This window comes from Kryptolebias marmoratus, linkage group LG1 (genome assembly GCF_001649575.2).
Source record: "Kryptolebias marmoratus isolate JLee-2015 linkage group LG1, ASM164957v2, whole genome shotgun sequence".
Lineage (NCBI taxonomy): Eukaryota > Metazoa > Chordata > Actinopteri > Cyprinodontiformes > Rivulidae > Kryptolebias > Kryptolebias marmoratus.
In genome coordinates, this window is record NC_051430.1 from 3,915,092 (window position 1) to 3,925,729 (window position 10,638).

A 10,638-nucleotide genomic window follows, 5' to 3' on the forward strand; every position below is an offset into this window, starting at 1 on the left:
ATGGGTAAAAGATTACCATGCAACTACATGAGTGAGAGCAGATTTCTTCACTTCTCGCAGAGGGTGAAACTTTTGTTGCCACACCTTGTAAATAATGTTATGAGTGATTTGATGCAAAATTGAAAGATTTTGTCAGATGTGTGTCAGAGTATGTGTTGAGGATGACTATTAGCTACTACCACACCAAATTTAGCTCAATATACATACCGTATATACATACCGTATATTGAGCTAAATTTCAAGTCATTTTTACAAACCACTTCAAGTCAGAACTTAAGCCACTAGGAACGCATTGGATGAATATCAATATCAATATCAATTGGATAGATGGCTGTATGTCACCAATTTATCTCTACATCCATTATAATAATCTTTCTGAATCAATACTTAACTAAAGAAAAAAAACATGTAAAAAGGAGTATAGCAAGGTGGTCTTTAGTACTGAAAAAAAAATTGCATTGAGTTGTTTTTTTAGACCCTGTCTTGCTTCACAGAATAAGGTTGTTTAAACAGTCAAAATAAAATTACACCACAAATATAATATTAGTTGTCACATTTTCAGGTGTTGTAAAAAAAAGAAGAAATCTACCGTTGGAAGGACGTTGTTTCCAGCAGTTTGTATCACTGAAGCTGCATGGTTACAGTGGCCTGGTGGATGAAGGACTCCCAGGCCTCCTTGCCAAGTTTGATGAGCCTCCCTCTCATGATGCAACACAAGCCTGTCATACAACTCCAGGTCATGGGGAGCCACCAAACTCCTAACCTCAGACAACATGGACAACTGGTGGGGGTGGGTAGGAAAAAAAAATCAAATGAGAAAGTAAGATGAAGGCAAACATGAGGGAGAGTGTGGAGAATTTCTGCAGAAAACTGCAGTACCTTGGCATGTGTGTTGAAAAGCTCAAACAGCGCCATGGCCAGTGGTTCCACACAGATGTGGCCTTCCTGATACTCCAGGAGGTAGTAGAACATGGTCTCTCTTTCCTGCTCAGTAAGTAACATACAGGCTTGCTGTTCCAGAGAAACATGAGCTCCAGGTGGGCCAACACATCTGTATCCAGCCAGCTAAGGGAAAACAGGATAAACCAAGTTTGATAATTGAAATACGATAACAGGAAAAAAAACACCATGAGTTTTGAACTCTACAAAGCTAGTGATAATGCAGATAGAACATTTTCAAATATGTGCAGGCTTATAATATGTGCAGATAATGTTTTTGTTTTTGTGTGTGTTTGTCTGTAGACTCAAGAAATTATCCTAATATCTCATTTACCACTGGACAGATTTGATGTATTTATTAACCTTTATTTAAGCAGGCAAATCCCTCTGAGCTCACAAATCTCTTTATCAAGGGAGGCCTGGGCCTGAAGGCAGCCTAACATGCATGTTTTTAGACTGAGGGAGGAAATCGGAGCACCTGGAGAAAACCCACACAAACACGAGGAGAACAAGCAAACTCCACACAGAAAGATCTGAGGTCCAACCCGGGGCTTGAATCCAGGACCTTCTTGCTGTGAGGCAACAGTGCTAACCATTAACCATAATTAAACAACTCTAAAAGTAATCATTGGATGAACCTTTACAACTCATTAACATTTGGAGTCAACTTCAATGAACTCAGCTGATTTTACAGAGACAGAGTAAATTTTGGTGTGGAAGTAGCTGAGAGTCATTCCCAGCACACATTTTGAGTGCTAATACACTTTGTGAGATGCCACAATAACACATGAGATTGTGAATCATGTCATTTACAAGATTTGACCTAACTGGTTTTAGCAGAAGTTGATCTTAGTTTAAAACTCTGAAATGAGAGGTGGCGGGTGATATGCATTCCTTCAACGAATGTTGGGCCTTTAATTTAATTCTGCACACGGCCTAGCTGAGCTTATCAACGTGAGGGAAGAAGCACCACTTCAAAGCTGCAGGATGAGTCAATGTGAACTTGGTTGCCTTTAGCACTTCCATCATTGTTATCTGCACAAGCAGCTTGACTGGGAAAGAGCTCTTCTTTCTGGAGCTTGTCAGAAAGGCTTTCAGTATTTTATACCAAATGTGGACATGTTAGAATTGATTAAATAGTAGAAAAAGTACCTTGCAACAACAGAAAAGTATCTAGAAAAGATTTAACGTTTTAGTTAATATTGCTGGAAACAACAGCTTGAAATGCCTGTATTTGGTTTTGTATAACAGGCTTCAGTGTTGAGACTTGCAAGGCTTTATCTTGCTCTAGTAAATTATGACATTATAAAAGCGCTTAAAAAGAAAAACTGTTTGTGAACATGGGAAAGGATTTTTAGAGGATGCCAAGAAAAAGGATATTCTATGACTTGCTGGCTGAAAACGTCCATATTTAAAGGATTTTACTAATTAAATTTAACTTTGTGTTAAGTTACAAGATGGACTTTATGTGTACTGGCATCATAAAAGAGAAAATGTGTAATTTGAAAAACCTGTAGTTAAAGCTAATATACACTGATGACTCTCACAGAAAGTGACTTCGGGTAAAATTACATGACTCTGAGCTATCAAAGAATATGAATGTTTTATTACTTATTAGAAAAACAGGGTCTATGTTCAAACATGAACATAATTTTAGCAGACAAGTAAAAGTAAAGCTGAGGAGGATCTGAATAAACTATTGTTTGGTTTAAAGCCATTTTGCCTGTGTCTGCTCTTCTCTAAGTAGAATGTCCTTACTGATCCAATCATTGGGTTGGTATTAGGTTACCACAGCAGACTTTAAATCCAAAGGCTAAAAAACTTGCAAACTTGAGTTTTCACACTAATATAAATGGAGCAGAGCATGCAGCGCTCATACTTTGAGGCAGAATACTTCAAATCTTTCAGGGACATTGACTTGACTGCTGAAGAAAAATAAAACTATAGTTTTGGTGTACACATTTCTCAAAAAGACAAAATATGCCTGTATCAACTTGTAAAGCTGCTGTTACAGGAACCACCTCACATGTCAATTTTACCATTAGCTGAACCTCCCGTTTCAAGTTCCTCTCTAAAAGGGCCATTAATCACAGTCACTAGTGAGTAAATATTCTAATTAATGCACATTTCAGTTTCCCTTTTAGAGTTGTGGTGTCAGTGTGTCTGACGTGTCTGACAGTGAATGTTAGCCTCTGCAACTTTTGCCTTGAATTACAGTTTAGCTGACAAATATTAATGTCAGTGAAACTAAGCTGCTGTTTTCCTTCTGAATATGTCAGAACTCAAGTCAGGACTCCCTCACAAAAGCAAAAATCTTTTTTCTAAATTCACAAATAACAAATCAAATCCCCTGTTTCTTTGATTTTTGTTGTCTCCTGTTTCAGGGGTATATATAAGCTTTAAAAACTTGGTAATTTATGTTTTATCTTGTTCATTTGCACTAACAGTTAAATTTCATCTAAGAGTTAGTTTTAGCTGTGTGGGTTTTTTTTCTTTTGTTTTTGAGTCTTTAAGCATTTATGAGCCTAAAAGATTTATAGGTCAAAATGCATGTATAAGTTTGGAGACAGCCGAACTGAAAGTGAGTCAGAAAAAACGTTAGTTAAATAATGTTAAAAGACCCCCAGCAAACCTGACAAAAATTTTGAAAAAATAAATAATAATAATAAAAAAGTTTTCTGTCCATATAAGAACAATAAAAAGGAATGAGTGATGACTATACATTGTTGCACAGTTAGTTAAATTAAATAGTTTGGACCATTCTTACCTTTCCAAATACAGGTGTAGCTCTGGCTGAAGATGGTCTGCAAGAAAAAAAATGTTTTCTTTAAAACAACATCTCCACTAATAGTCATCTTCCAGTGCTAATATTAAAGTCAACAGTTAAAAATGAAAGCAATGACATTACATATTTATTTCATGAAATGCATTTCAGCTTCAACTAGAACATTTTAAACACAACCTAAGCAATATCGTGGCCTGATATGGCCTGAGGCAGAAATGCAGTAGTGATTTTACCCATTTGTAAAGCAAAGAATTACCCCCATATTTTCCAAAAGAAAATAAACTCAGTATTGTACAACTCCCTAATTATTCAATTAATGTCAGTGCAGGGACAGAAATCGTGTGTGGAGGGGTTGGAGGAGAATTTCAACAGATTGTTTTCAAAGTCAAAATTTCACTAAAGCGATGATCTCCAAATAAAATTCAGCAATGTCCTCTTAAGGTTCTTTTTTTTGTTGTTTCAAAGAAACATCAATAACAAGGTTAACAACCTTTACAACCAAGAGAGACACTTTAACCCTTTTTTCCCACAAAATAAAATTTGTCCAGAGTAGCAAAATGTACTTGTAATAAAGTTTAACTAAAGGTAATACATCTCATTAGGTGATTCAGACATGCTACACATATCAACTATCAATTCTCATATTATGAAATTAAGGTCTGTAATAAATTGTTTACATTTTTTGGCATTGTTACACATTAGGACAAAGGAAAAGACCAAACCTTTAGTGTATCGTAACAAAAAATGTTTATTTTTTGTTTTTTTATCCCCCTTTTATAGCATTTAAACACTGAACTATGGAGGTCTCTGTGAGTGCTTTATATGTTTGTGAAGAATTAATAGTATAAGTATCCAGCTTTAAAATATTAAAGCATTTACTGACATCCTAACACATTTTTTTTGGAGTGTAATAAAAAATCTGTTTTAGTGTGAACACAGTAATTAGGGAAATTTCTTGGACATTTAATCGTGACTTACTGAATTTCTTTTACAGTAATAATAACAGAGACCTTCAGTTTTTTTTATTAATTTTTTTAACAAAGGTAAGTCTTTACTTCAAATTCTTTATCAGAATAACCTTTCATAAGTTTTGTAGAACATCTTATTTTTATGATTTGTAACAGTGCTGGGTGCAAAACTGCGCAGCTTTCCACAAATGTCTAAAAATGTTGAATCCTCTGATGGAATTCAGAGGGAGATCCCACCATACAGCAAGAAGTTCAATTAATAAAGAGGCGAACAAGCTAACAAACTACCAGCACAACCTGAATAATGTGTGTTGCACCTATTAGTATTGTTCTTTCACAGACATTTTATTCACACATTGCATAAAACTGGACAGGAAAATTACTAAAACTAGACTTTTCAATTGCTCTATGAATAAAAACATTTATTTTCTTATGTTTGGTTAAAGCTACAGAAGGAACCAACAACCCACCTGTGGCCCCCGAGCCACAGGTTGCAGACCCCTGGACACCTATTCATCCAATTTCTGAACTCCTGTTCAGAGTCACAGGGGGATGCAGCCTTTCTCCAGTAGGTAACAAAGATAAGACAATGGGACTAACACATACACACACACACACACACACTTCAGTCAATTCTGAATCATACAGTTTTCTTCAGCTTGGATGCTTTTGAGCTGTGGTAGGAGAACAGGGAGAACATGTCAGCTTCACACAGAAAGGTATTAGCCTAAAATAACCCCGGAGCTTCTTGCTCTGAGGCAACAGTGTACCACGGGGACTTCTTGTATCCTCCCTTTCTTCCTCCTCTTCCACATTTTTTTCAGACCACTAATGCACTCTTTAACAACACTTGAGTTGGTAAAGATTTTATGTTAATCTAAAATTGCAAATGTCTTGCTGGACAGTCATTGACTTTGTCCAGATTCTTGTGGATCTGTCTAAGTGAGATCTTAGATTATTTCTTTTTTGTACTCTCAGCTAAGATTTAAGTTTGTATATTTGTACAAAAGATGTGTGTTTATTTTGTAAGGATGATTTGCATTACCATTTTTATAAACTATCTCTAAACATTTGAGACCAACAGGCTTCAAACCCTACTTAGTTAGAATAAACACATGACTTTGCCCCTGCACAGAATTGCTGCCCTACCGTGGTGGAGGAGTTCGATCCAGGGCATCAGACCCTGGTACAGTATCCCATGGCCAATTGGGCTCAGATCAAGAGTTATTCAAAAACCTCAATGAATAAACATTTAACTTATCAGGATACCTTGCCAACAACTGGTTAATTTTTGGAATCAACCTGATCCAACATGACTGCCACAGCCAACTGACCCTAAAAAACACAAAAATGACTATAACTCAGTCTATTTTAAAGATATTGACCTAAATTTTGGTGTGGTAGAAACTGAGACAGATTCCCAATAGACATTTCGAGATTCCACAAGAATTTTATTAAAAATAAAATTTGCCATTAACTATTGGAGTCAACTCTGTCTCTTAGCAAAATATCTCATGATTCACTGGACAGATTTTAAGGAAGCTTTCAAGATTACTCACTGAATATATCTCTACAACTGATTAACTTTTGCTGCCAGTCTAATTCAAGATGGCTGACACAGCCAGCTGACCTTAGCAAACATAAAAATGGCTTTAATTCAGTTTTTGTAATAACATTCGGTGTGGTTCACAACACAAACTCCAAGTGCTACTCATTGTGTGATATCTTTTGCTTCCTGATATGCATTCCTTTCCTTCAAAAATATGGTACACCTTTAATTTGTCTATAGGTTTAAGTTTGTTCACATGAATATTGAATCTTCTGTTCACACCAGAGTTAGTCATGAAGTTCTGTGGAAATCAGTGAAAACTCTCTTTACTTTATATATGCTTCCATTAGATCCGCTTCACTGTGGATGATGACAGTGTTAAAGACGCACAATGGTGATGTTAATGGCTTAGAGGAAACTGTAACATAATTCTTGCTCAAAATATTATCCAGTGACAATGACCAAAGTACACGATTTCTTTGGTCATCGTCACTGGCCTGGAGTTGATGAAGTGTCACGGTTTTTAAGTATATTTTCCTTTTATTAAAAAAACTCAGCATTGAACCTGATTTGTGAAATATACACAAAGGTCTTTTTTTTCATTCAGTATCATACACTCACCTTGTGCTGCTGGCACTGGTACTAACACCAGCACTGACACTGGGTTTGGGGAGAGAACCGGTGCTAGCCGTAGCGTTGGTCTCAGTAATGGTTTCACTGCAGACCCATTTGGTCTCATCCACAAATGTGCGTGCATGAGGCAGACGACCCACATCCCTCACTTTCATCAACAGATGGTGCCCTGTTTTGAGGATGTTAACCGCCTCATCGTGGGAAATAGTGATAAAGCTTTGGCCATTTACTTCCAGTATTTGGTCACCCACCTGCAACAGACCAGAAAGATTATAGCAGATTCATTGTCCCTGATGCAACTGTGCTCAGACAGACTCCTACTGACTGAACAATCTGACATTCAGTTTGTCCTTTCTTTTAAGAATCTTGTAACATAAAACACAACGAGTCTGGAAAGACACATAATCAACCCTTAATAGCCTGTTGGCACAAAAAGCCCAGCTTCATCACTAAATGTGATGTACAGTAGGAGGCACCTCTACCAGCTCCTGGTGGACAAATAATGTTCATCTGGCAGTTTTCGTCACATGAAACACTACCCAAGAGGGCTTTTTGGTTGTTGAATATTATTTAATTTTAAAAAGAGCCGGTTGTGTTATTATAGTAACATTCAAACACATCTAAAAGGTGATGTGCTTTTTGAATTCTGACTGGAGTTTGCTTATTTTTGAACTAGGAGAGGTTCTGTAGTCCTACAGCTGCAACAAAAATCAACATACTTATTGGTTGAGATGACACAGCATGTTCTATATCCAGCATATTATCTCTGTTGTTTGGAAATTTGAAACTTAAAAAAAAAAAAACACTTTTTGGGGGGCAGCTGCGGCTCAGTGCTTCCAGCAGTTGTCCTCCAAAGAGAGAGTTAGAGGTTTGATTCCTGTGGGCAGTACCATGTCGAAGACAGTGAACCCCTCAGTGCCTCTGATGTGTGCCCCATCAGTGTATGAATGGAGTTTAAAGCACTGATTACACTCCACAGAATGATTTGTTCAGATTAACTTTGTAGAGATGTAGTAGAGTGCTGTATAAATGTGTGCATGAATGGGTAAATAAGAACATAGATTGTGTTGTAAAGCGCTCTGAGTAGCCTTATTGGCTAGAAAAGCACTATATAAGTACAGTCCATTTACCATTTATGCTGAAATTTTGAACACACTTGGAGGTGGAAGTGAGGACAACTGCTGTATTATCTTCATATGTAATATTCCTATTACTGTGCACAAAAAGGCATTAAGGAGTAGTACATCTAAGCAACATAAATGTGTGGCCTCCTGTAAAAGTGATAGCTGGCATCTGAATTGAGTTCAGGCCAAACAACAACAGTTTCTCTTCTAATATCATGGAAAACCCAAATTATGTTCAATGACGTCTGAAACATTTTGTACAAGAGGTTTGCAGAAATGTGTAAAACCTTCTGGAACATTTCAGAGTTACCTTTCTCTGCCTCATGACAGAACCATTCAAATTAAATTATTGTTTTATGTGTCTCATAAAGATCATTGATGATAAGTTGTTCTATGTGGATGATGACTCAAAATATCAGGTTTAGACTCAGAATGCAGGTGGACACAGAGGAGCTCAGAAGTAAGCTGATTTATTAAAAAGAACAAAACAAAAAGCTGACGTGGCAGCAAACAAAAACTTACTAGACGACAGATCACAGGGAACATGAGGAGAACCAGATAGTGCATGAAAGCAACAATAAACCACTGATGAAAAGATGGGTGAGACAGAGTTGTTGAAGGAGCGGAAACAGGTGAGTGATTACTAACTAGACACGTGCAGACGGGAGTGACAGGCTGACAGGAAAAATACAGAGCTGCAGGTGAATACTGGTACAAGGAACACAGAGGGCACATGGAGCTGAACTACTCAGGGAATAAACAAAAACACTGAGATCACAAGAATCAGAACTGAGGAAACACAAGTAAATTAAACCCAATACAAACAAGTTACTCAAAGAATTAACTAAAAAAATGTGTAAAAATGCTGTATTTTATAAAATAAAAAGCCACTGAGGAAAAAAAAAACTTTGTTAAAAAAGATTTTGATAAAAAGATAAATCTATCTTTGCTCATTATATTTAACTGGAGGTTTTTTTGTGTGTGTGTGGGGGTGGGGGTGGAGGTGGGGGGGCATGTATTTGATACATTGTGGGGACAATTTTCCTAACATATACTACCTTGTGAGGACCAACTGCTCCTTGTGGGACCAAAGCCTGGTCCCCACGAGGAGAAATGATGTTTTTGGGTTAGGGGTTAGGTTTAGGACTAAGGTTTGGTTTAGGGTTAGCTATGTACTGGTAATGGTTAGGGTTAGGGTAAGGGTCAGGGTCAGGGTGGGGGTCAGGGTTAGGCTGTAGTTAGGGTGTAGAAATGAATGGAAGTCAATGGAAAGTCCCTGCAAAGATAGAGAGACATAACATCTGGTCAGTTTTCTGTCACATAGTTGTCAGTTGTTCACCAGTAAGAGTAGTATGGGTGTGACATCAGTCATGAAGCAGAGTATGTAGAGAGAAGATTTTTGATTATTGGCGAGCCAAATGAGGGCCTGTTTTAGATCATTTTTCAGACTTATAAAACAAGTGTTTTTGAAAAACTGCATACCAGAATGAAAGAACGCTACATTAGCTAACATTAAACTTTTACACTTTTGCATGACACTGTTTTGTTTAGTTTGTTGCATTTCAACTGACATAATGTATATTCTTTGAGCTGCTGAAACAGAGAGGGAAACATTAGAAACCTAAAAGAAAAATCTTCAACAAAAACAGCTTCTCTCAAGCCAAGGCAAAAATTAGTTATTGACTTTTCTCCTTTTTACCTCAGTACACTAACATGATTATATGGACAGATATATCTTTAGTGAAACTCAATAAGTGAACCATCCCAGAAGAGTAATGGCTGTTACACACACGTGTTGGGCATAATTCTAAGAAATCCATGCTTGTAAAAGGCTGAGGTCTCAAGCAGCTTTTGTCTCCTTTAGCTAAAATTCTTATTTTTTTCTATTTCTTTTTTAAAAAACAATGCAATAAATCAAAATGGTTGCAGTCTGAATCATATTATTACCTTCAACAACTGACACTCTCTACCGACCAGAGCAATATATTGACATATCACTCCAAGTGCAAATCTTCAACTTTCCCCTTCTCCTCACAGTGGTGATTTATGAGTTTCATTTCATTGATCTCTCATGATATAGTGTGTGTGTGGAGGAGGGCGATATTTGTCCTTTTTAAAGAGGACAAACTACTATTTTCAGCAGCAAAAGCCGTTAGTTGACTTGTAGTACGTTTCATATTAGTCACAAAACAATGTAATCCACACTGCAACCATATTTTTACTGCTAATAACACATAACATCAGCAGTTTGACTTGTGTTTTGTCTGCATAAATCTAGTTACACAGTCATGAATGAAGATGAACAGCAACACATCACCATATGATCATTATCTACCAAAAATTTAACCAGCATAAAAGAACTCAATGCAACGTATAATTCCAAAAAACCACCATTGTCTGAAAAACCTGAGATAATTGTTCTTCATATGGCATACTTAATTTTTCCACGTTTTTGTGGAAAAGCATTACTTTAGAATGTTGCCAAATTCATTAAAGTATGTGTGCTGGTGTAGATTCTCATTCATCCAGGCCATGGTAAATTCAAAAAAAGTTAAAAAACAAAAACAACTGGACTTCTATTCTGTAGCTGAAGACGTTTCGCTTCTCATCCGAGGAGCTTTCTCAATTCAGAAATAGAGA

At 36.8% G+C, this 10,638-nt stretch overlaps 1 protein-coding gene across 1 annotated transcript in view; it reads right to left on the reverse strand.

Moving 5' to 3' along the window:
* The window catches only part of whrnb (whirlin b), a 100,746-nt gene that overhangs the window by 26,776 nt on the left and 63,332 nt on the right, over nucleotides 1–10,638 (reverse strand). Inside the window, exons 4-7 of the mRNA XM_017432685.2 lie at nucleotides 6,863–7,125; nucleotides 3,707–3,743; nucleotides 880–1,065; nucleotides 590–781 (exon numbers count right to left, since the gene is read on the reverse strand). Of these exons, the coding sequence (XP_017288174.1) occupies nucleotides 590–781; nucleotides 880–1,065; nucleotides 3,707–3,743; nucleotides 6,863–7,125 (678 nt within the window). The remainder of the gene's footprint in view (nucleotides 1–589; nucleotides 782–879; nucleotides 1,066–3,706; nucleotides 3,744–6,862; nucleotides 7,126–10,638) is intronic.